Source organism: Taeniopygia guttata, chromosome 14, assembly GCF_048771995.1.
Source record: "Taeniopygia guttata chromosome 14, bTaeGut7.mat, whole genome shotgun sequence".
NCBI classification, from domain to species: Eukaryota; Metazoa; Chordata; class Aves; order Passeriformes; family Estrildidae; genus Taeniopygia; species Taeniopygia guttata.
In genome coordinates this window covers 6,653,554-6,679,297 of record NC_133039.1, presented here as the reverse complement: position 1 = coordinate 6,679,297, position 25,744 = coordinate 6,653,554, and the positions used below count along the sequence as shown (strand labels likewise).

Here is a 25,744-nt window from a genome sequence, read left to right as displayed (position 1 = left end):
TACAGGGTGAATTACCAGCTCTGAGTGTTTGATATAAGGAATAATTAAGTGTGGCACATGTGCAAAAGTAAAATTTTAGGATTCTAGATGAGGGGTCCAAAGGGGACAAGATGGAGGAAATTGGGTGTGCCTTGTCCTTTTTCTCCTTCTTCATGCCCTCCATGTTTCACTGTGGTGTTGGCATTTTTCTGTTGGTTCAGGCTGGGGACACACTGTCCAACGTAGGTGACAGATATTGGCACGTTATTGTAAATCCAGCACAGGTAGTTTGTGGTATTTAATGTTTGTAACATCCCACTGAGGGCAGAGCCCCACACGCTGCCCTGCAGGACAGAGCTGCGGCAGGGCAGCAGAACATGTTAGAGATAAACAGAATAAACAACCTTGAAACAGCACAGACCAATTATGGCTTCTGCTTTGGCAGCGGGGCTGACAGACAGAGACTTTCTACAATTTTGGGATCATCAATACCTCAGATTCTGACAGAAAACCACAGTGATTTCAGCCAAAAAGCTTCTCAGGATGATGACTCTCCCCACTCCTGCTTCCATCCTGCTCCTTCCATCTGCTCTCGTCCATCAGGGATGGATGATGGAAGCAGGGATGCTCCCCACCAGCCCCTGGTGCCACCTCCTGCCACAGAGGGTCCTCAGGGAGGGACAGGGGACAGAGGCCACCGTGAGACCAAGATCATGGTGGCCCTGACACAACAGGAGACACGGTGAGCCCGGGAAGCCGCAGCCTGGCACGGTGTGGGATGTGCCACACCAACCTCACCCACGTCCCACGGAGAGCTGGCACCGTCCCCATCCCTGCCCGAGGCCTGGCTGTGTCCCCACGGGTCACTCACTGCCAGTCTCCGTGTCCCTCAGCAGCTCTGGGATGCTGGAGGGGCTCAGGCTGGCATTTGGGAAGGTGCTGCCAACCCTGGGAATGCCTGGCTGGGATGGAGGATTTCCCAAAAGTTGCCACAGCAGGGATCAAACACCACAAGTGACACCTTCAGCATCCTGAGTCTCCCTGGACTTCCCAGTGCTCTGGGTGATGTTAAACATCATTTCCAGGAGAGCCTGGGAGATTTGGGAGCTCCTGTGTGAAAGCTGGGAAGCAGCAGGAGGATGGGAACAGGAATCACCAGAGTCCCAAACTGGAGATCGAGGGAGGCCCCCAAACCTTGCAAGCCTGACTGAGAACCGGGAGGCTCCAGGAAGGTGGGATCGGCTCCCGTGGTCTCCAAATTGGTAATTAGCAGCTCTGTGCACACCAGAGTTGGACTTCTGGTCTGTAAAGTGTTTTTCTTGTAAAATTTACAACATGTCTGGCCCCAGTGAAGTCTGCGGTGAGAAATTTCCAGGCGGTGCAGCCCCTGCCCCCCTCCCCGGGCTGTGCTGAGGACCCTGCTTAACTCATTACTCTGCAAAGTGACACCGTGCAGAAAGGGGGGGAGAAAAAGAGGCCAGGAGATGCGGGCTGCACCCAGGGAAGCACCACTCCAAGGGGTTCCTCTGTGGATCCAGCGGTGTGGGAATCCAGAGCATCCCTCTGGCTGCCCTGGCAGGTCTGGGACCCTGGCAGGGGTCAGGACCCCCCCTGGACAGAGCCCCCAGAGACACTGGCTGTGATCTCTGCCCATGGAAAAGAGTTTTCAATCTTACAGGGTGAATTACAAGCTCTGAGTGTTTGATATGAGTAATAATTAAGTGTGGCACAGGTGCAAAAGTAAAATTTTAGGATTCTAGATGAGGGGTCCAAAGGGGACAAGATGGAGGAAATTGGGTGTGCCTTGTCCTTTTTCTCCTTCTTCATGCCCTCCATGTTTCACTGTGGTGTTGGCATTTTTCTGTTGGTTCAGGCTGGGGACACACTGTTCAACGTAGGTGACAGATATTGGCACGTTATTGTAAATCCAGCACAGGTAGTTTGTGGTATTTAATGTTTGTACCATCCCACTGAGGGCAGAGCCCCACACGCTGCCCTGCAGGACAGAGCTGCGGCAGGGCAGCAGAACATGTTAGAGATAAACAGAATAAACAACATTGAAGCCAGCACAGATTATTTATGACTTCTTGTCATAAAGCTTTGAATTCCTGATGGGTTTAGCCTCGTGCAGAGCTCAGGCAGACATTTCCCCCCAGTTTTTCCATGCCAGTCTCATCCCAAATGCCACTTTGGGAAGGGGGTTTGCTCCCCTGCCCACCTCCCCAGCAGCGCTGCCCTGGGACTTCCCTGCAGCTGTTGGCACTCCCTGACCTCCCCACTCCAACACTTTTCCAGGGAATAAACACGGTGTTCTCACCTAGAACACATTCACTCGTGTCCAGAAGAATTTAATAACTGTACAGAACTGAACCCACAGCTCTGCTAAGGCAGGCACCAGTGAGGAGCCAGAGCAAAGCAGCCACAGTAGCAACCAAAGTGCTGATAACAAAGTCAAGGGAACGTTATCATCCCAAAAAAAACTCAAAAAAACCCCCTGGCGCTACAGGGAACATGTTCCCAACTGAAATAATAATAATAAGGAGGTTTTTCCTTGAGCTTTAATTGGTCATTTAATGAAAAAGGGCTGGGGATTAGTGTGGTGTTTTATGGAATCTCGGGGCTGGCACGGGCACAGGAGGAGGTCAGGATGAGATGCACATGTGGGAACAGCTGGAAACTTGGCACGGGAGCCCGGGGTTATTATTTCACGTGGCTGGGAGCCCTGAGTGGTTTCAGGTCGGAGTCAGTGGCTGCCAGAGGGGCAGGGCAGGTTCCATTTTCCCTGTTATGGTGTCAGGGGCTGTTTTTGTGTCACAGCTGAGCCACCGTGGATGTGACATGGGAATTCCACCATGGAATTTCACCATCCTGGGCATTCTCACCCCATATCTGCACTGCTGGAGTCCAGCACCTTCAGCATTGCTGCTTAGGGAGTGTGAGCTATCAGGATAATCCCTGTCCCACAGAAAGGAGGCCACAGTTAATGGCACCCTGTGCTGTTTTATGGAATTCCAGCCCACTGTCACTTGTTACCATCTTGCTGTTCATCTATCACCTCCAATAACCCCATGGAATCATGGAATGGGTCGGATTGGAAGGGATCCTAAACCCATCCAGTGCCACCCCTCCCATGGGGAGACACCTTCCACTGTCCCAGGCTGCTCCAAGCCCCATCCAAGCTCGCCTTGGACACTTCCAGGGACCCAAGGGAAGCCACAGCTTCTCTGGGAATTCTATTCCAGCCCCTCCCCATTCTCACAGGGAAGATTTTTTTCCTAATTCCATCCCTTTTTTTGCTATGAGCTTCCCAAAGCCATGTCTCCAGCCCAACGTGCATGACTCACTAAAAGCCACCCTGCAATCCATCCCATCAGAAAATCCTTGGGAAAGCAGCTGCTCCCTGAAGGAGGCAGGAATAAAAGGCAGCATGAGAGAGCAGAGCAAGACTTTGGGAATCAGCTCCTGGATCCCACCTATCCAGGGAAAGGCCACACCTGGCACAGCCCCTGGCTCGGGGGGAGAAAAGTCCCTTTGTTCCAGAGCGGGGCCTGGGCAGGGCCACTGGACAGGAATCATTCCCAAGCCAAGGTCTCCCTCTGGACAGCTCCATGAGATTGGGCTGCTTTGGCACTCTGGGCACTACCCTGGCACTGCTCCTGCAGGAGGTGAGGCTGCCTGGAATTCTGCATGGCCACAGGGATTCCAGGGAAAGGAGGAAGCTGCACTCTGCACAGGGAGCAGCTGCTGCAGTGGGAATTGCAGCCAGGGAGGGAAGGAAGGAGCTGGAGAAGGCTGAGCTGGGTGCACGGAGCACTGAGGGTTGATGAGACACCCACACCTCCTCCCCCGGGCACGTTTTCCCTCTAAGCACCTTCTGGCTGCAAGACTGAGATAACAGGAGGCTCAAATCAAATATTTGACAAGAATATCAACCTGCCTTCTCTAGAAATGGGGTTGCTTCTCCTCAGCTCTTCCAGCTCAAGTTTCCATCACTCTCTGTTACCACTCAGAGCACCACCCTGCTGCTGGAGGTTTTCTCTGCTCTTAAGAAAGCAGCTGAAGTTTATAAATAAATATCCTCATCTCTGGAAAACACACATTGCATCCCAAGCTCTGCTCCACGGTGGGATTTACATCCACAGACTTTTGGAGCAGCTTCAAGGAATGATCCAACAAACACTGGGCTTCAAATCCAACCTGAGTGCAGTATTTTGTTATTTAGGAGCAGTTATTCTTTGATAAGCACCAAGAGGGGGCCTTTGTGATGGCCATGCAGTCCCCAAACAGAATAAATACCCTTCATGCCACAATAAGGAAGGGAAAAGCCTTTCCCTTGGATTTTTTCCTTTTCCACTGGTGGACAACAAACCTTTGGGGCAATAAACATCCAACTTTTGGAGAATCCACAACATCCCAGCAGCAGCAGAACTGACCAACTCGAAGCCCCAAAAGTATGAGCAGTATTTTGTTTTCTGCTTGTTATTGATCAGCAATGCTGAATCCAGGAATTTGAACGATTTTTGTGCCAGCCCAGCTCAGTGTGGGGCTATTCCTGGAATTCCACCATGAAGCAGAAGTCAAATAATTACAGGAGGGTTGGCATCAGTAGCTGGAACACAGATAAGCCTTTAACAATAAACCAGGATGTTTCTGCACTAACACATGGAAGTGTCAAGGGGGGAAAAGTTATTCCTAATGCTTAACCTCAATTTTGTGGGATTAAATCATATTCTGCCATTTCAGCCTTCTCTGAGGGTGGGCAGGGACTGGAATAGAATTCCCAGAGAAGCTGTGGCCACCCCTGGATCCCTGGAAGTGCCCAAGGCCAGGTTGGAGGCGACTTCCCAGTGAATCCTGCAGCCAATCCAGGCTGGAAAGTTCCTGGGGGATGCCGGGGTCGTTCGTCAGGTGCTGATGAGGTGCAAAGAGGAGCCTGTCAGGAGCAGCACAAGGGATGGGAAAAATCCTTCCCTCAAGTCCTGGGCTTTTCCACAGCCTGTCAGAGCTGGGAATGTCAGCCCTGTACCTGGCCACTGCCAGGGAGGTGCAGACAGCACTGGAGCAACGGGAGAGTGGAGCCAGAGAAACATCCCAGAACTTCTGGAAACAAATTAAATCGAATCCAGAGGCTGAACTCGCTCGGGTTTATGGACTCTGTGAACTCCCACACGGCTTTTGCACAACTCCTCTGGCTTCACAAGCTCCTCCTGGGCTTTCAGCTCCTGCTTCTCCTCCTTTCTGCTGCTCTGGGGGACTCAGGGGCTAAACACCACCCAGGGATTTGCGTGGCTGTGCAGGACAAGCAGCCCAGGGAGGCAGCTGGCAGCAATCTGCAGCTCTCAGTGCCCCAGCCGAGCAGTGGCCATTCCAAACGGGATTTATTTCCATGCTTAAGCAGGTATTTACATGCCTGAGCATCCCAGCTCTCTGCCCTGCCTGGGCAACTCGCCTTCCCACTGTTCTCCACAAGAGTTATCCCCCTTCCTACTGTTTTCCACGAGTTATCCCCCTTCCCACTGTTTTCCACAAGAGTTATCCCCATTTTCCTGTTCTCCACAAGAGTTATCCCCATTCCCACTGTTCTCCACAGCTTATCCCCATTCTCACAGCCTGACTTCAACCCCCAGCTCCATCCACCCCCTGCACCTTTCCCTAATTCCAGGCACTGCTCCTGGCTGGAGTTTGGACCTTGGCTGTGGTTTTCCTGAGGGCTAAGCAGCCCTAATGCAGATTAAATGAAATTCCAGCACACACAGACCAGCGGGGTAAATATCAAACCATGGCCTGATGTCAGGGCCCAGGAATCCCAAAGGCTCTGAAATGAAAACACCACAGGGACAGCAAACCCAGGAGCTTGTGGCAGAGGGAAGAAGATATTCCAGGAGAGGACGCAGGGACAAAGAGAAAAGTCTGGGATACTCTGAGATGGGTTTTCCTCAAGCCTCACTGCTGTTAGTTTTGGAAAACCCAGCCCAATGTCATGTGGGTAAGATTTGCAAAATAAGCTGAACAAGAATTAACATTCAGCTTTCCCCCCTTATTTAATTTCTGGCTGTCACCTCTTTGCTGAAATCACGTGGGGACAATACTTGGAGGGACCAATGTCCATGTGTGGGCAGGTGGGAATGGGAGCTGCTGTCCCCAGGGGTGTCCCCAGCAGGGATTCTTGGTATTGCTAGTAAACCCTTAAAAAAAAAAACAACTCACTTAAAATTGCCAAGAGTTTCATTACAGTAGCACAGTCCTTTAGGAACACAACCTTTGTTCTCGCTATATTTTTTTAAACATAATTAACTCAGCCACTGCTTCCAACATTCCCCTGTGATCCCAACACGTAGTAAATCCATGTAATTGGTTTTTCCTGGTCAAGGAAGGGCCAGGCTTGCAGAGGCACCTACCTGGAAGGCAGCAAACCACATGAGCCAGTCGAGGCGATAGTGGTAGGGGGAGATGAGACACGGCCTCCTCCTCAAATCCCCGGGCTTGCACTTGAACTCAAACTCCTCCCAGACTGCTGTGGGGTCATTGGGATCCAGGCTGGATGTTCCCTGAAGGATGACTTCTGTCCTCTCCTTGGTGATGCTGTGGGGCACAGCAGGATGTTATTATTTGGCTCAAATAGTGAAAAATCATCAAATCACAGAAAGGTTTGGGTGGGAAAAGCCAATCCAGTTCCAACCCCAACACTTTCCACCATCCCCAAGTGCTCCAAGCCCATCCAACCTGGCCTTGGATGCCTGCAGGGATCCAGGGGCAGCCACAGCTTCTCTGGGAATCTGTGCCAGGAAGGAAGGAGAAGGAAGGAGAAGGAAGGAGGAGGAAGAAAAGGAAGGAGAAGGAAGGAGAAGGAAGGAGGAGAAGGAAGAAGAAGGAAGGAGAAGGAAGGAGAAGAAGGAAGAAAAGGAAGGAGAAGGAAGGAGAGGGAAGGAGAAGGAAGGAGGAGAAGGAAGGAGGAGAAGGAAGGAGAAGGAAGAAAAGGAAGGAGAAGGAAGGAGGAGAAGGGAGGAGGAGAGGGAAGGAGGAGAAGGAAGGAGGAGAAGGAAGGTGGAGAAGGAAGGAGGAGAAGGAAGGAGAAGGATTTCTCCCCATCTCTCAGCTAAAAGCTCTGGTTCATGAGAGCCCACTGGAACACGAGTCACTGGCCTGGAGGCACAGCTGGATCCGGGGATCCAGAGGTTCTCTGGATCCTGGGACCTTCCTCTCTCCAGCAGCAAAGCCAAATTCCACACCCCTCCTTCTACCCCCTGCAGCTGCTCCAGCCCAGGGGGCAGCTGGGATCCATAGGGATGATTCCTACAGGCAGGTGGGTCTGTGGATCAGAGCAGCTCATGGGTGCCCAGCTGCAATGCCAGCATGGAGCGTGGGGATGGCAAACTGCAGGCCATGCCAACACCACCCTGAGTCCTGGCTGAGCTGCCAGAGACACCCACCTGCCCCAGGAGCTGCTTTCCACACGGAGCACAGAGCTACAGAAACCTGCCTGGCAAAGCTCTCCACCTACAACACCCTTTGGATTTTTTTTTTTCTTTTTTTCTACTTTGATTTTCCCTCTTCCAGCCCAAGAAACTGAAAATTTGGGAACACGCCACCTCCACCTTCTGCCCTGATGGCTCCCAGGGAGAGATGCTCCCTACCTAAGGAATGCTGAGCATCTCCTCTTATAATTGTTCCCTGCATTGAGGAGATCAGTGGATTCTCCAGCCAAGTTCCATTTTATCCCCTGGGCTGAGCTCTGAGCCGTGGCCAGCTGCCCAAGGCTCAGGAACACCCTGTAAATCAGGGACACCAAATTACCCATAAAAGCCTGTTCCTACTGTGTGATCCCAAACCTGTCAGCTTTCACATCACCCCAGATTCATTATAAGCTGCAATCCTCTTTTTATTGGTTTACATAGGCTGGAATTACCAACATATTACAGCAGCATTTCAGCACATGCTCTGTAGGGTCTGGTAAATGCTGAAACAGAAACCAAGGACTGGAGAAGAAAAAGGACAACAACCCAAAGAAAACAATCTCCTGGAGCTTCACCACTCCAGCCTTCAAAGAGGTTTGGGGCTTATTTCTTTCTCTCTCTCAAAAAAAAGAGGGAATTTTGGCATTTTCCACAAGTGTTGATGTTTTTAATATTTTGTCTAGTTTTTTTTCTGTCCACAGAAATTTCTGCTATTTGAAGAACTGAGGAAAAGATTCGATTCATTTGATGTGTCCTCAGAATCTCCAGTGCTTGTGGTGGGACTCGTTCCTCCCTTTCACTGGGGAGGCCAGACCTTTAACAGCCAAACTGCTTCACCTTCTGCAAAAGAGATTTATATTTATATTTTTATATATATATATACATATATATATATATATAAATATATAAAACTATAAATATAAATATAAATATAGTAAAAGCCTGCAGAAAAGCCCAGCCCTGTTGTTGTCCCTGGAACAACCTGATGATCCAGCCCAGCTTTTCATCATTTTCCCAGCTGGAGGAGGCTGGGAGGGACAGCACATGAGAAGGGTTATGCTGAGCACAGCCATGGCTCACCTAAGATTTAATCTCCAAAAAATCCCAGATTTGGACGTTTAAATCCCAGCCTAAACCAGTCTGGTTCCAAACACAGCTGGAGATGCTTCCCTTGCCCATCCCACCTTGCAGCCCTTGCTGGCCCTGTCCTCTCAAATCCTGATTTTTGAGGCCATTTATACTTTGGTCTCCAGAGTTACCTGGAGCAATTAATTTCTTAAACTGCTCATTGGAAAAATCTGCTACCAGGAGTTGCTGTGGATGTGTCCAGGAGGGAGAGCAAAGGGGTACAGGGGAAGAGAAGCTCACCAGAAATAAAGAGGGCTGGGGATGGTGAAGATATCCTGGATGAACTCCCCTATGGATATTTTCATCCTGCTCCTATGGATATTTTCATCCTGCTCCTATGGATATTTTCATCTTGCTCTTACATTTGCTATGTCGATGGAATGAGCTGACTCATAAACAGCTCAGAGAAAATAAATTCAGTGGGAAAGAAACCTGTTCCTTTCCCCCTTATTTCTTATTTCTCATAAACAGATAATCCATAAATTGTAATTTAGGGGGAAAGAAACCTGTTCCTTTCCCCTTTATTTCTCATAAACAGATAATCCATAAATTGTAATTTAGGGGGAAAGGAACCTGCCCCTTTTCTCCATCTCTCTCACAAACAGATAATCCATAAATTGTAATTCAGTGGGAAAGGAACCTGCCCCTTTTCTCCATCTCTCTCATAAACAGATGATACATCATACACTGTATTTCACAGGGAAAAAAACCCGCTCCTTTTCTCCATCTCTTCCGTATTCCAGGTCTATTGGCAGGATTTCTCTTTAGTTTTAAGGCACACAGCAGGTCTGGCTCTGGAATGCCCTGGAGGGAGCTCTGGGATGTGCCACTGAAGGCCCAAAGGTACCTCCCGAAGGCTCCGTAGGTGTTGACGATCCTGAGGGGGTTGAAGGAGGTGTTCATGACCTGCCTGGAGCTGACCAGGTTCAGCACCACCGGGATGCTCAGGTAGGTGATGAGGAGGCCCAAGGAGATGTTCAGCACTCTGCGGACACAGGAGCCTATGGGGGACACAAAACCAGGGCAGAGGGAGGTGATTTCACTGCTCTGAAATCCCCATCCCCATTCCTGCTGAGTCTTTGCTTCTTTTCTGCCAGGGTCAGGATTAAATGGGTGAGATAGTATTTCTTGTTCAGACTCAGATGTTTGTTAGTGCTTTTCCATGTTACAGCCTCACAAACCCTGAGTTCTGCAGCACTTCACTCTAACAAACTAAAAATGGAGCCCTGTCTCCCTCTCTACAATGCCTTTTAAAGATCAACTGTCCAATTAAGAAATGACACCTAAATTATTTTCACTTTTAACCAATAACCAACCACCCATGGCCCACAATGTGGACTTTTTAATCCAATTACACAAAACCACCCAAACCCATGGAGAATAAGGGGAAGAAGAAGGAGCAGCCTCTGCCCTAAAACCTCAATTTTGCTTTATATCTATAACTACATTCTAAACCCTTAAACTCCAAGTTTCCCACCATGGGATATCACACACTTCTACTCAAACTCCACATCCACAATCCCAGTTCTGTCATTCCATTTTGGAAGCTTCTCCACGGCCTCAGGTCAAATGCAGTGTTCTCTTGGTGCTCAGCACAGAAAGTCTGAAATTCTCAGCAGTCAGGGTTCCAACACATTCCCATTCCCATTCCCATTCCCATTCCCATTCCCATCCCCATCCCCGTTCCCATTCCCATTCCCATCCCCATCCCCGTTCCCATTCCCATCCCCATCCCCAGGCCCCCCGCGCCGGCCCCGCCGTGGCCACCCCGACCTTGCCACAGGCCGCTATCGCTGCTGGGATCTGCCTTTCTCTAAATAGTCTGAGCAGGGGCTAAAGGGAAAAAATGTCTAAAATGTGACATCAATCATGGCTTTAATACAGGGGAAAAACCACAGCTGGCACTGGCACCTTGCTCGGGATCAGCCTCCTGCTTTGGGGAGGAGTCCTGGGGCCTCTGCTGCTGCCCCAAGCTCTCCCCATCCTCGGGGCTTTTCCTTCTGTGAAATCCCAATTCCCAGCGCTCCTGGAGGAGCTGTGTGTAGCTCTGCCAGGGCTCTGGGATGGGGTTTGCAGGAGCAGCACGGGGCTGGGCTGGATCCCAGGCCACGAGCAGACAAATAAGCAGAGGTGACCCCCGAGGGGCTCCTTCCCTCATGGCCCTTTTCGATTTATTTAACATTAACAGCCAAAGGATCAGATTCAAAGCAATTGCGTGGAGCTTTCCCCTTATCTCTGCAGGAGAGGGATGTTTATTTGAACCTCTCTCAGAAGCTATTAATAATTGTTTAGTCTGAGAACATTTCTGGAGAACCGTTTGAATCGGGCCTTCCCTCACCCCCTGTGCTGCCGGGTACGAGGCTTTGGGGTGTTTTTTGGGGTTTTTTTTTTTGGGCTGAACTTCTTCCCCTGTAATTCAAGAGCAGGTACAGGCACAGAGCCTCACCTGGCTCCCCAGCAGGTTATTCATGCAGGGACTGCTCATCCTCCAGCAGGAGGGATTCTCCTCCTGCCTCCAGGCCCTTAAAAAGGGATAATTCAGGGGAAAAAAAAAATTAACTAGATGGAGCAAAACATGGGGACAGGAGCCAGTGGGATCTGGATGGGAAGTGGAGGCCTCAGTAGGAATCACTTTAAGTCCTGGGCTCAGAAAATCAGGATATGGCTGAGGGCCCATCTGTCTTCTGCTCTGGTGGCCCAGGACTGAGGGCTCCTCTGAGCCATCAGCACCAGCTCCACAGCCCCTGCTTCCAGAGCAGAGAAAAGACCCAGGAATTCCCATTTCCAGGATGGAACTGGAACAGACAGACACCCCACCCCTCCTGAGGGTGGGACACAGCTCCAGCCAGAGTGGGATGTACATTCTGCTTGCTTGGACACCCTGGCTCAGTCAGACCTTCTGGAGAACATCACAGAAAAGGTGCAAGTTCCTCAAAACAGGATCTGCCTCCCCCTCACAGTGACTCCCTTTGGCTTCTCCTCCCAAAAACAAGGGGCAGCCTCAGTGTTGTTTGGGATTGCAGGCATAAATGGAGGAGGAAAGTTGAGACTTTCACAGCCTCTTAAGCAAAGTTCCAGGAGGGGAAAAGCTGAATAAGATTTATTCCAGCAAAATACGTGAAATAAAAGAAAATTTAACGAAGCTGCATTGCTGGACCTCCCATTTTTGGTTAATGAGCTGCTTCTTGGTAGAAAAGACTGGAGACAGATGCTGCCTCTTGTTGACATTTTTCCTTCCCCTGACAGATGTTTGGGATATTTAACCCCAGCAGCTGTGATTGTTGTTGATATTACAGGCAATTTGTTGCTTATATGCGGTTTATAAAAATGCTGCACACACCACTCTCCATCTGTTCTGCAGCCTCATGAGAAACATCCCAGTGCTGCTTCTCCTGGATCAGGGCAGCTTGGAAAGCGCCTCTGGAAGGGGAAATCAGCCACCTCGAGCCCTTTTTTCCAGTTACAACCCCCCTGTATTTGTTTTTTCACATCCAGGGGATGAGCAGCAGTTCTCCTCCTCCCTGGTTTGGGGAATTCTCTCCCCACCACCCTGGTGGCCACGCTACCAGTGGTGGCCACCAGCAGCTGCTCCTTTCACGAGCCCAGGGTGTTCCAAGCTGGTTTTGGACACTTCCAGGGATCCAGGGGCAGCCACAGCTGCTCTGGGCACCAGTGCCAGGGCCTGCCCACCCTCCCAGCAGGAATTCCTTCCCAATATCTGTCAGCTTGAAGCCATTCCCTGTGTCCTGTCTCTCCATCCTTTGTCCCAAGTCCCTTTCCAGCTCTCCTGATGCCCCTTTAGGCCCTGGAAGGGCTCTAAGTTCTCTCTGGAACCTTCTCTTCACCGTGCCTTAAAAGAGCAAGTGAGGAGAGCAAATGTGAGAGCCCAGCTTCTAACCCCACCTCAAGTCCCACTGGGTGTTTTATTCTTGACTTTAAAACAGTCAAAATTAAAAAAAAAATAAACAAAAACCATAAGTTAAATCATGCAACTCCACGTTCTTATTTTGGGTTCGAGACACTGGGGGCAGAGCAAGGATTGACTGAAGAGCTGCAGCTGCCTGTGACAATGATCCTGCAGAGGACATGTCCCAGAAACAATGTCCCCATGGCATTGTCCCCATGGCAATGTCCCCATGGCAATGTCCCCATGGCAATGTCCCCATGGTGTTGTCCCCACGGCAATGTCTCCATGGCATTGTCTCCATGGCAATGTCCTTATGTCAATGTCCCCACGGCAATGTCCCCATGACAATGTCCCCACAGCGTTGTCCCTATGGCAATGTCCCCATGGAATTGTCTCCATGTCAACGTCCCCATGTCAATGTCCCCACAGACCCTCACCAACCAACCACGGCGAGGTGCAGGCCCCCTCCACCCACGGAGCAGCAGAGCTTTGCTTTGAAGACGAGAGCTTTGGAGCCCAGCACACCCAGATCCCACCTCTCCCCTCTCTGGAATAACTCACCCAGGGACAGCCTCTGTGCCCCCGGCGCCGGGAGCTGCCGCCGCGCCGCCCGCTCCCTCAGCCGCGCGCCGAAGAGCGGCCCCAGGCTGGCGTCGTCGAAGCAGGCCAGGCTGGGCACCATGGTCAGCCAGTTGAGGAAGCTCAGGTTCCCACTGATGATCAGCAGCACCTGGATGGGGAACAAGGGGCACTATTGTAAATGCAGGCGAACCCAATGGGAAGGAATGACGATGTCTGACTCAGTTCAGAAGGCTGAATTATTTCTTTATTATAACTATGCTAAAATACATTAATATACTATATAAAAGGAGGATACTAAAACTACATTCTACTTTCTCTGACTCTATTTCTCACTCTAACACAACTCGTGACCCTCTCTGAGAGTCCAGCCCCAGGTGGGTTGGATTGGATTGGGTTGGATTGGATTGGGTTGGATTGGATTGGATTGGATTGGATTGGACTGGACTGGATTGGATTGGATTGGATTGGATTGGATTGGATTGGATTGGATTGGATTGGATTGGATTGGATTGGATTGGATTGGGTTGGATTGGATTGGATTGGATTGGACTGGATTGGATTGGATTGGATTGGATTGGATTGGATTGGATTGGATTGGATTGGCCACCAGGATCAAACAATCCTCACCAGAATCCAACCGAGCAATCACCCCAGATAAACAATTCTCCAAACACATTCCACATGGGAAAACAAGGAGCAGAAATAGAAATTGTTTTCTCTTTCATTTCTCTCTGTGCACCTCTATGAAGAATCTTGAGAGAGAGAGAGAAATGTGCCACAGGGCACAGAGCGTGGACGTCCCGGAATGCCGAGCGGGACGCGCGGGGATGGATCCCAACGCGGAGCTCGCCCATCCTGTGGGATGGCAGAGCCGCCCTGGAGCCAGCCCAAAATGTGCCCCTGGTTCAAAAGGAGCTCTGCCCGTGCTTTCAGCAGGATCAGCCAGGACAGAGTGACTCCGCTTCCACAGTGCCTCAGGTTCCAAAGTGACTTGATTTCCAAAGTGCCTCAATTTCCAGTGCCTTGATTTCCAAAGTGACTTATTTTCCACAGTGACTCTGTTTCCACAGTGCCTCAGTTTCCAAAGTTACCTGATTTCCATTGTGACTTATTTTCCAGTGACATGATTACCACAGTGCCTCAATTTCCAAAGTTACTTGATTTTCACAGTGATTTGATTTCCAAAGTACCTTGATTTCCAATGTGACTCAATTTCCACAGTGCTTCAATTTCCATAGTGGCTTGATTTCCAAAGTGCCTCAATTTCCAGTGCCTTGATTTCCAAAGTGACTTGATTTCCATATTGCCTTGATTTCCAAAGTGACTTATTTTCTAGAGTGACTTGATTTCCACAGTGACTCAATTTCCAGTGCCTTAATTTCCACTGTGCCTTGATTACCAAAGTACCTTGATTTCCAAAGTGCCTCGATTTCCATAGTGCCTCAATTTCCAGTGCCTTGATTTCCAAAGTGACTTGATTTCCCACGGGAATCACCCACTTCCTGCTTATTCCGAGGGATCAGTGACAGCAACGCTCTTGAAACCCTTCAGGAGGAAATCTTGGAACCTCTAATTAAAGAGCAGCGTTAAATATAGTAGCGTGCATTTTAAGAGGCGTTATTTTGTTTTAATTTTAGCTTTTATTGGCTGTTTAGGAGGGTATCTTGCATGTGGTCTCCCAAAATACCACTCCACAGTACAAACATCAAGAACACAGGGACAGTTTCAGCCTGAGGACTTTCAAACAATGTTCTGGTAAAAAAATTCCATGTTTTCTCATTAAAAATGACAACAAATAAATGCTAAGAACGTGTGATTTCATATTTTATATGATTGGCACGATGGTTTCTGACATGGTGATTTGCAGGTTACAAGTTTTAAAACCCCAGCAGGACTCTTCAGAAACTCAGAGATTGTTAAAAAAAGGAGAGCTCTGACCAATCACAGCCAGGAACAAAAATCCTAACTATTATTTAGTTTAAAAAATAATAATTTATGCTGAGTTGGATAATTACGAGGGGAAAAAAAAAGCGATTTCTATCTGAATTCCAGACACATGTTGGGTCCTGGAGGGGAACATGTTACAGCTGAGGTTTGGGGCTTGCTCTGTGACCTGAATGTGATTTAACTCGATGCATATTAATCAGCCTGGCTTCATTATCACACCTCTCACTCTGCTCCTGTGCCGAGGTGATTTTGCCCCGTGCAGTTGCAGTTGTGTTAAGAAAATCCTTCTGTGCTCTGCCACTTCTGGTTCCCAGCTCTGCAGGAGCCCCTGGGTGGTCCACGGGAGGGTTTTTGCAGGAGTGATTCACCTCTCTTTATTGCTTGGAAGTCAGGAGCAGGAGCTCTTATTTCCAGCAGCCCTGAAAAATCAGGGGATTCAAAAATAACATGAGTTTGGTGTTCTCTGGGCCGGGGTGGAACTGCGGAGCCGACACATTTTTAATTTCAGTGCTTCTGGCTGAGGCTCACGCCAGCTCCTGCTCACCCGGGGCTGGCTGAAACCACGGACCCCTCGGATCTGCAAGGACAAACCTCAAAGCAATTCCTTCTGCAAAGCCAAAAAATGGGATTTGTCAAAGATGCTGAGGGGTGGTGTCCCAGCAAGCGGCTTCGTGGTCATCAAGAGTGAGTTTTATGTTATTTCATCACCATCATCATCATCATCATCATGGAGTGGTTTGGGTGGGAAGGGACCTTAAACTCCTCCAGTTCCACCCCCAACACCTTCTACTGTCCCAGGGTGCTCCAGCCTGGCCTTGGACACTTCCAGGGATCCAGGGGCAGCCACAGCTGCTCTGGGAATCTGTGCCACCCTCCCAGGGAACAATTCCTTCCCAATATCCCACTAGTCTTGATCTCTGTGAATGTGAAGCCATTCCCTGTGTCCTGTCCCTCCATCCTTTGTCCCAAATCCCTCTCCAGCTCTCCTGGAGCCCCTTCAAGCCCTGACAGGGCTCTGAGCTCTCCCTGGAGCCTTCTCCTCTCCAGGTGAGCACCCCCAGGTGTCCCAGCCTGGCTCCAGAGGGGCTCCAGCCCTCGGAGCATCCCTTTGGCCTCCTCTGGGTTTGCTGCAGCAGCTCCATGTCCTCGTGCAGGTGGCAGTGCTCCAAGGGAGAGCCACCAGAGCAGAGCAGAGCAGAGGGATGGACGTGTCCATGGCACCAAGGGTGAAGCTGATCCCCCGTGTCTCACAGGATCCCACAGGAGCAGCTCCTCCCAGGATTTAGGGATCCACTGCCATCCAAACCTCAGCAGGCAGCACGTGTGGTTCTCAGATTCAGTCAACGAGAGAAATGAAAGTTTCTAGCCAGGCAGAAGCCTGGGAAAGAGTTGGAAAATAATGTAAATAATTCTTTATATTTCTTGTTGTTCACATTGTTTATAGTTAAGTTCTATCACTGTGTGCCAAGCACTCTGCACCAATGCTGTGGGTGGTTTTCACTTCAGGACCAACGGAGCTGGTCCTCACGAAGCTCTGTATAAAAGATATTTTGAATAAACCGGAGTTTTACTCTCAGCAGCCTTCTGATCAGAGTCTCTCCATTCCCGTCCTGCCTCGACAGCGACACACATGTTCCCCCAAATCCTGCCTTTCCTCTGGAGCTTCCATGTGCTGCTCCCTCAGAGCAAACTGTGCTGGCTCCAGCTGGGATGTTCAATGTAGGATGGATTTCCCAGGGCAGATCCCTGTTGGAAGAGCACAGGGAGCTTCCCTGATCCTTCATCAGCTGCTCCAGGAGGGAGAATTCATCCACGCTTCCCCCAGCAATCCCAGCCTTTGGCTCACATCACCTGGACTTTTCCATGCTCCAACCACCACCAAACCCCAGCTGGATCTCCAGACCTCCATCCTCATCCATCCTCAGCCTTGATTTGTGTTCCCAGAGCGTCCTTCCCTTGCTGGACAATACTGAAACTCCCAATTACACCAACCAGATGGGATCAACCCCTGTGGTGATTGGGAGAAATTTTTTATTAAAGCCCAGTATTAATCATGGTAATTGGGGAGGAACTTTGAGGTTATAAAACTACAGCATGTCTAATGAGCGAGCTCCTTCTAGGAGGAACTGAGGGTTTTAATCTAATAATGTCACTTTTATGGATTATGACTGGAGTTTTATGAAGTGTGATATGAAATACAGTGGATTCATGGCTCTCGCTGGATTAATTTGGAAAAGTAGTTTTCCTGGTTCTAGGCCCAAAACCAATTATTCCTCACATTTCTGTCCCCTGCCCCGTTACCAAACCCCTCTGTCAGAAAATGGGCACCTCCAGCCGTAACTTTTTTACAGGTTGGGCTTCTTTGTTTGGCTGGGGTTTGGTTTTTTTGTTTTTTTTTTTGAAATCCCAGATTGTTACAAACATCCAGTAGGCAGAGGAAGCTCGAATTCCATGGCACAGCCTGGATATTTGTCCAGGAGGGACAAAAACAAGCTGGAAACTCTTAAACACAGGCGAGGGCTGCCTGGAGCTTGTCCACAGCGTGGAGACAGGATCACCTCACTGGGGCTGCCTGATATCGAGCCATTGGCACAGAAAAGCCAAAACTGGGATGTCTGGAAGGATTATAAATCATTTAAAGGGAAAAAGGAGACCTCAAGAACCATCCAGTCCTTCCTGCTGCCCCAAAGCACAGTCTAAAAGTCAAAGTAGAGTCTCCACCTGCACTGGAGTGTATTTGTTAAACTATTCCTAGAAAAATACTCATATAATGTGGTTTTCCCCAAAAATTTATCATAGGCACAGACAAAAAAAAATTCCCGTTAAATAGCAGAAACAACAATTTTTAATTTCCCCTCATTATGAATTTAATTTCTTGTCAACTCCTTAATTGAATATTTGCATGAGGATTTAATCTCTGCTGTTCAGTGCAGAGAAAAACAGGTAAATAAATAATCACCTCTGTCTACACAGGAGATGGTTTGGTGAATCCCAGAGAAATTCAGTAAACTATTGGAAGCACCAGGAGAAAATGGAGCAGGTCAGCTTCTGCTGAGAAAAAAACCAACCATGGGCACAGACATGCACAACCCTCACTAAAACCTGTCCTTGGTCTGGCAAACTGCACAGTCAGGGCAAATCAACAGCAAATACACTGAAAGCATTTACCTAATAGTAAAAAACTATTTAATGATGTTTTTCTTCATCAGCACAACTTCAAGTCTGTCCAAAGTACAAAGATTTGATTAATTTTTGCCTTTTTTGGTTAAAAGCAGCAGATGGTTTGTGATATCAAAATCCACTTCCTTCCTGAAAAGTGAGGAATGCACCCATAGACATTTTTTTCACAGCTCCCTTTCAAACCACTTTCAAACTGGAGCTGGACACCCAGGAAAACAGCTTTAAAAAAATAATCCCAAATATTTTGGATGGCACTGGCAGGACTGGGCAGTTCCTGCCTATTGAGGCTGTTCTGGGAGCATTTTGCTCCAGGTTTTTATTTTCCCTCTCTGCTCAGCTCTGTTCCATGCTCGGATATTAAGACATCCTAAGAAAAATTCCAGCACGGCAATGAATCATTAACTGTCACCCTTTTCCAGAAGGTGCAAATTTAGGGTTATAAAACTGTCAAACCCTAAAGAGTTACACAGGGAGGGGCTGTGCCGTTGGCTGGATGTGCCTCTGGAAGGGGATGCAGACAAATCCTCAATTTTTTGGCTGTTTATTCAGGGCCATTATCTGTTTTTATCTCTTGAGGCACCCCTAATGAAGCAAATGCTTGCAGAAAATGCTGACATGCGTGACTGGTCATCTCCCCTGTACGTAGGGAGGCACAGACTGCACCTGGAAAAGTGTCCAGTGACATGGGAATGTTTTTTAAGTTTTTAAGGAGCTGTGGGATGCAGCGCCTCAGGAACAGCCAGGGCACATCCATGTCAGAGACCAACCCTGTGGGAAGCCACGTGGATGGCAAGAGGGGCTGGGGGGTTGTCCCTGTGACACCCCTGGGGCGGGTGTTCTTTGGAATCATGGAATTCTTCAGGTTGGAACGATGGAATCATTCAGGTTGGAATAAGGGAATCATTGAGGTTGGAATGATGGAATCATTCAGATTGGAATAATGGAATCATTGAGGTTGGAATCATGGAATTGTTCAGGTTGGAATCATAGAATCACTGAGGTTGGAATAATGGAATCACTGAGGTTGGAATGATGGAATCATTCAGATTGGAATAATGGAATCATTGAGGTTGGAATCATGGAATTGTTCAGGTTGGAATCATAGAATCATTGAGGTTGGAATCATGGAATCACTAAGGTTGGAATAATGGAATCATTGAGGTTGGAATCATGGAATCACTGGGGTTGGAATAATGGAATCACTGAGATTGGAATAATGGAATCATTGAAGTCGAAATCACGGAATCATTAAGGTTGTAATCATGGAATCACTGAGGTTGGAATCATGGAATTACTGGGATGGAATAATGGAATCACCGAGGTTGGAATCATGGAATCACTGATCCTTGAATCATCAAGTCCAACCATTTCCCCACCACAGCCAAGGCCACCATTGACCCCAAGTGTCCCCAAGCACCACATCCACATGGCTTTGAAATCCCTCCAGGCATGGGGATTCCACCCTGGACAGCCCTTTCCAGAAAGGAATTCCTCCCTGATTTCCAACCACGTGCAAACCGAAACACAAAGCAGAGGGTCACTTCCTCCAGGGCTCTTTAGTTCTGGACAGTAGCCAGGATGAGGAATTGCACCCCAGGCATTCCCAGCACCTTGGTCCTTCCCTAAAACTCCAGGCATGCAGGTTTTGGAGGGTGGAACCAGCCCTCAGCTCCGTGGGGCCTTTGCCACCAGCTTCAGGAGGACCCAGGCACTGCAAGGAGCAGCTCTGGACTTGGTGAAACCACAAACACCATTTTCATTTGCCATTTGTGCTGCAGAGACAGCACAATGCCTAACGCCAACACACGGGAAAAGAAGGATTCAGGAAAAGCATTTTCCTGCCCTGTAGAAATAATCCTGGTTTGAGGTTTAATTACAGCCTGGAATGGGCTGTCAATAGGCACCAATCAATAACTCAGTTACACAACTCCCCTGTAATTAACACTGGATGGTTATCGAGTGATCAGTAATAAAGTGGAACACCACCAAGAGTAGAAAGTGAAAGCCTTTCCCAGAATATCCTCCTCCCTACTAATTAGGACATTTTTAGGAGATATGTGGGTTCAAAATTCCCTCTGCGAGAAATGATGTGAATTAAACCCTGCTTTCAAATCCTGGATCAGCCCAAAGTCACATGGAACTGTTTATATTCCTTGATTGAAGGAATGCTAAAACACTTCTGGCAAAAATGCTTCCATTCCCTTTCACCATCCAGGCACTGCAGGCTCCTTTGAAAACCACTTTTTCTGCAATATTTAGAGGTATTTAACAATTGCCAAAGTCAGAGCAAACCCAATTTTTTGGGAAGGGGAGAAGGAGAACACATCAGAAAAAATCTATTCTGATAGTGAACATCTTCTCTAGTCCAGGTCTTGGTAAAGTTTGGATGAAATTGGTGTCAGAGTATGGGGAAAACAACGTTCTTGGGAATAAATACTGATGGGAATGCTGAGTATGGCCAATCTCAGCCAGCCCTGGCACAGGGAAACGGGATCTGTGTCACAAAGCCCTTCCAAAATAATTCATATCCAAGGTTTTGGTTTCACCAATTCACAAATGGAGACATCTGCAACAGCTGGATTGGGACTCTGCTCCCCAAATTCAAGCTCAACACGGATTCAAACCCATCTCTGCCTTTTCAAGCTAAAAGGAAAGGACGTGACCACATCCGCAGGCCCAGGGAAAACGCAAGGAAAAAGTCAAGGATGTCACATCTGATCAGCCTGACACCGGCCTGGAAAGCACTGGTGGCTTCCCTCATTTGGATCTTTCTGCAGCTCCTTTCCTTGCCTCGTTAAATCCATAATTTTGGGTAACTTTAAGCTCCCAGCAACATCTGCAGTGAAATATTTAACTTGGGTTGGCTGCTCTGTGTCACTGGAAGCCAAGGCTGGGTGAGTTCCCAACTCTGGGATGACCTGGATTTTTCCAGCAAACCAAGAGCACGTTTTGGGGAGAACACACGGAGCTGATCCTTGATCCCTGAGCCCGTGGGCTCCTGAGAGCCTGGGAGAAATGGGAAACAGTTGTGGCTGAAAACACACCAGGAAAAGCCAGCCCGGTGCTGTGTTTGGGGCTGGGCAGCATTTGATTTTAATAAAGCCAGGCTGAAAAGCCTGGAGGATAAAAAAAGTGAAGGACTCGATGTAAAAATTTTATGGAAATGCTAAAAAAAAAAAAAAAAAAAAAAAAAAAAGAGGAGAAATATGAAGGAAGGGCAGAACAGCCATCGTGCCTCAGCATCTCTGTCGGTGGATGGCCTCTGCAGCAAGGCTCTGACCCAAATCCTTCCCTCAGCTCTGCTGGAAAATGGCTCCAAACTGTGATAAATATGGAATCAAGGAATATCCTGAGCTGGGAGACACCCCCAAGGATCACTGAGGTCCTTGGTGAGATCTGCCACAGGTTTCCCAGAGCAGCTGTGCCTACTCCATCCCTGGAAGTTCCAAGGCCAGCTTGGACAAGGCTTGGAGCAGCCTGAGACAGGGGAGATGTCTCTGCCCATGGCAGGGCTGGGAATGGTCACTGAGGTCCCTTCCAGCCCAAACCATTCCTGGATTCTGGAATTCTAAGCCAACTCCTGGTTGTAACCACCCAGCTCACTGACACATTTAAATCTTATTAAATTTTGGTAAATTTTCTGAGGTCAAAAGAAGAAAAATCAGGAAAAATAGGTGTTTTCCCATTTCCCTTCCATCCCAGATGGCAGCTTAGCAACCCCTGAGCTGTCAGAGGTGGGGTCTAAATAAATAGCAAATGAAATGTACCCTGGGCAAAACCAGAGATGCTTAAGAAAGCACAAAATGTGTTAAAAATCACATTTTTATGCTGCCATCTGCAGCAGTTTCTTTTCAGCCTTACTCATAACTCCAATTACAATAGGAGCGAGGTGTAAATAATGAAATAATTTTTTTTAAAAAAATAGGTTTTTTCAGCTTTTTCCTTCCCTGGGCAGTTGCTTCTATGTGGGACAAAATGACGCTGGGATGGAGGCAGGGAAGATCATGAGAGATGGGGTGTTCATTACTCCAGCCCTGCTGGGGGGAGAGCTTTCATTTTATTTATATGGATTTATTTACCTGTAGGAAAGCTCCAGCACAGGGATAGTTCAGCACTAGATAGGAACAGAAGTCAAAAGAACCCCAAATCCTGTTTTTAGCTTTGCAGAGGAAGACAAGGTGCTCCAAAGGGATGGGATTTAACAAACCTGGAGTTCTTTATCTCTGAGCCTGCTGCTGCACTAATGGCAAACGAGGATTTCAGGGCTGCCTGAGGAGCTTGGCTCCTCGTGGGAGCTTTGAAGATCCCAGCCATAAAGAGATGAGGGCAGTGGGTATTTCCTGGAAGCCTCATCCTGCTTTTCCCAGCCCGGATTTGGCCCGTGGCAGACGGGATCACATGAGCTGTGGATCCCAGAGGATGCTGAGGAGGAAGCAGAAAATGCCACCCACTTGCAAGGTCACAGCTGCAGGATCCCTGCTCAGGCTGCTGCACTGATGGCTTACATATGAGAGGAACCCTCGGAAGAGGAATGGAAATATTCCAGGCTGGATATTCCAGGCAGGGCTGTCACGCCCAGGAGGGGGGACAGGGAGTCAGGCTGTCACCCTGTGCTGCTCTCAGGGGAAGATACTCCCCTGCAAACATGCTGCCCAGGGCTTGAGGCTTTCCAGCTCCAAGGAATCTGCAGCAGAGGATGAGGAGCAGCTGCCTGCCTGTGAGGAAGTTCCTGCTCCCCACAGTGACTCATCCCACAACACCCAAGGGCATCCACATCAGCCACGGGGCTCGCTTTCAAGGGCTGCTCATTATTCACCCACAAACTGGGTTTGTCAACAGAGGGGAAGAACAAAAATCCATCATTGCCTCATCCTGTGATTCCAACAGCCTCGTCCAGCAGCGTGGATAAGGAGCTGCTCCGAGCCAGGGGCCAGAGTGATGCTGGGACAGACGCTGGGAATGAGGCACCAGAACGTGCCAGGCACTGCCTGGTGCTGCTGGAGGAGCACTGGAAAGGGATTGATAAGAAGGAGCAAGGATCTGAATGCTCCCAGGCTGCTGAGCTGGGAAAAGATGCAGGGAGGTGGGAAAAGATGCAAAGAACTGGGGGGAAAAAATGCAGGGAGCTGGGAAAAGATGCAAAGAACTGGGGGGAAAAAATGCAGGGAGTTGGGAAAACTGCAGGGAGCCAGGAAAAGATGCAGGGAGCTGGGGAAAAATGCAGGGAGCTGGGGAAAGGTGCAGCAATCTTGCTGTTCCAGTTTTCCTGCACCATCCCCACAGTGCTCAGAGCTCTGGCAATGAGTGCACGGCCAGTGCCAGGTCAGGACGTGGATCAGGAGCAGGACAGAGGCTCCTGGAGAGGTGAGAGTGGATCTGCCCAGGTGTCCTGGGTGGATTCTGCAAGGAGAACCTGCTCAGCAGCCCTGGAAGGTCCTGCTGGGTGGGCATCTCCATCCTGGGCCTTCGGGAGAGTTTCTGTCTGGCTTTGGAGCTGAATTCCTCCTGACAGCGAGAAGGAACCCTGCACACCAAAGTGTTCAGGAGGCAGTGCCAGCATGGGCTGGGAGCAGCAATCCCAGAGCTGCAGAATTCCCTGCTGGAAAGGAAAGGAAAGGAAAGGAAAGGAAAGGAAAGGAAAGGAAAGGAAAGGAAAGGAAAGGAAAGGAAAGGAAAGGAAAGGAAAGGAAAGGAAAGGAAAGGAAAGGAAAGGAAAGGAAAGGAAAGGAAAGGAAAGGAAAGGAAAGGAAAGGAAAGGAAAGGAAAGGAAAGGAAAGGAAAGGAAAGGAAAGGAAAGGAAAGGAAAGGAAAGGAAAGGAAAGGAAAGGAAAGGAAAGGAAAGGAAAGGAAAGGAAAGGAAAGGAAAGGAAAGGAAAGGAAAGGAAAGGAAAGGAAAGGAAAGGAAAGGAAAAAGGAAAGGAAAGGAAAGGAAAGGAAAGGAAAGGAAAGGAAAGGAAAGGAAAGGAAAGCTCAGGATGGCAGCAGAGGGACGAGAGGAGCAGCAGAGTGACACAGCACCCACGGAGAGGGGAGCAGAGCCACCTGAGCCCCACCCAGGCACTCATCTGCAGCCACCTCAGCTTTGGGACGTGGTGGTCCCCTGGTTTGGGACACATCACAGCCACTCCTGACCCACCCCAGTCACTGAAACCCCTCCATGTCCCCCAACACAATCACTTCTCCCAGCCTGCCCATATTTGCAATAAAAGTACAGGTTATTGGCTCTCACACACTGGAGTTTGCACTCAGAAACTACTGCAAGGGAGGAAAAGCACCAGGAGAACCACAAGAACATCCCTGGAACAACTTCCAGCCAGGACATCTCCAGCACAGCGTGGCCAAGGGCAGCCCAGGGAAGCCACCACAAGGACTCTTCATCACAGCAGTGGCTGCGTGTGGAGGATTTCATCTGGCACCCTTTGGAGCTCTCATAATCTTTTCCTTTATGATTAATATTAAACAAGTCATATTCTTTATGGAATTTCCTAACCCTGTCTGTTTATATTTTTCTCTACATCAGAGTTAATATTTTAAGATCGCCTCTCTCTTTTTTTTTTCTCTTTTATTTCACGTTCATCTGTTTTTCCTCATTTTATAAATCAGGTTTCTTGTTTAGTAGTCATGACAACATCTGCCTGCGGTGGTTACACCACAGCCTGGGGCTTTTTATTTTCTTTTCTCCCCCCACAAGCTGCCTAAGAATTAAAAAAAAAAAAAAAAATCCTTTAAATAAATAAAAGCATAAAATGAAAGGGGCAAGTTGGGAAGTGCCTCCTCCTGCTTTCCCTCCAATGACCCACTTCAACAAGACTTCCCAGCATGGTGGGTGAGGACTCATTTGGCTTTAATCCTGCAAAGTCTTATCCACTTAGTTCACTTCAGTGGGAATACTCGGAGCACACCGAGTCAGGCACATATGAAAGTCTTTAAAACCTCGAGGTCTGGGCCTGAGAGGCACAAAAGCGAAAAGCTGGAGTTGCATTTTCCTTCTGGGCGTTGAGCTCTGCACAGCAGCACAAGGGTTGGGGCGGGATGGGCTGGGATGGGGATGTGCTGCTCCCAAGGGGAGGATGGGGTCACTTCCAGGAGATGCTGGAGTTCAACATCATCTTCTCAACATGGACCACCACGAATCCGGCCACCACAGCCACCCTGTGGTCATCCCTTGCTCTGGATTCCCAAAAAAAACCCCCAGTGGCTCCTGGAGGCAGCAGGACCCACCCTTTACACCCTTATTTCAATTAAACCCTGTCAGGACAAGCTGGAGGTCAGGCAAAGGAATTGCAAAGCAAAGTAGCATCACATCACCAAATGCATTCCTAGGATCTAGGGAATATTGAGGAATTCATTTATTCCCCCTAAATTCAGTCTTTCAGGATACTGGGAAGCAGTAGCTTAGAGGGAATTTCGGCTTTTGGAAAAACAGGAGTGACTTCTTGCACGAGCACAGCAAATGGCCACGGAGTTACGGATCTGTGCTCGCCCATGGGAAGACAGCACTAAAATTCCACTAAAATTCCATGAGGTGTTTCAGCCAGGGAACCAGGAGATGGGCAGGAACGCTGAG

The 25,744-nt window shown here is 48.8% G+C and overlaps 1 protein-coding gene across 1 annotated transcript in view; it reads right to left on the bottom strand.

The window, feature by feature from the left end:
• Nucleotides 1–25,744, bottom strand: part of LMF1 (lipase maturation factor 1) — a 150,113-nt gene that overhangs the window by 8,348 nt on the left and 116,021 nt on the right. The window contains exons 7-9 of the mRNA XM_032751008.3: nt 13,030–13,198; nt 9,409–9,562; nt 6,378–6,561 (exon numbers count right to left, since the gene is read on the bottom strand). Coding sequence (XP_032606899.2) covers nt 6,378–6,561; nt 9,409–9,562; nt 13,030–13,198 — 507 coding nt within the window. The remainder of the gene's footprint in view (nt 1–6,377; nt 6,562–9,408; nt 9,563–13,029; nt 13,199–25,744) is intronic.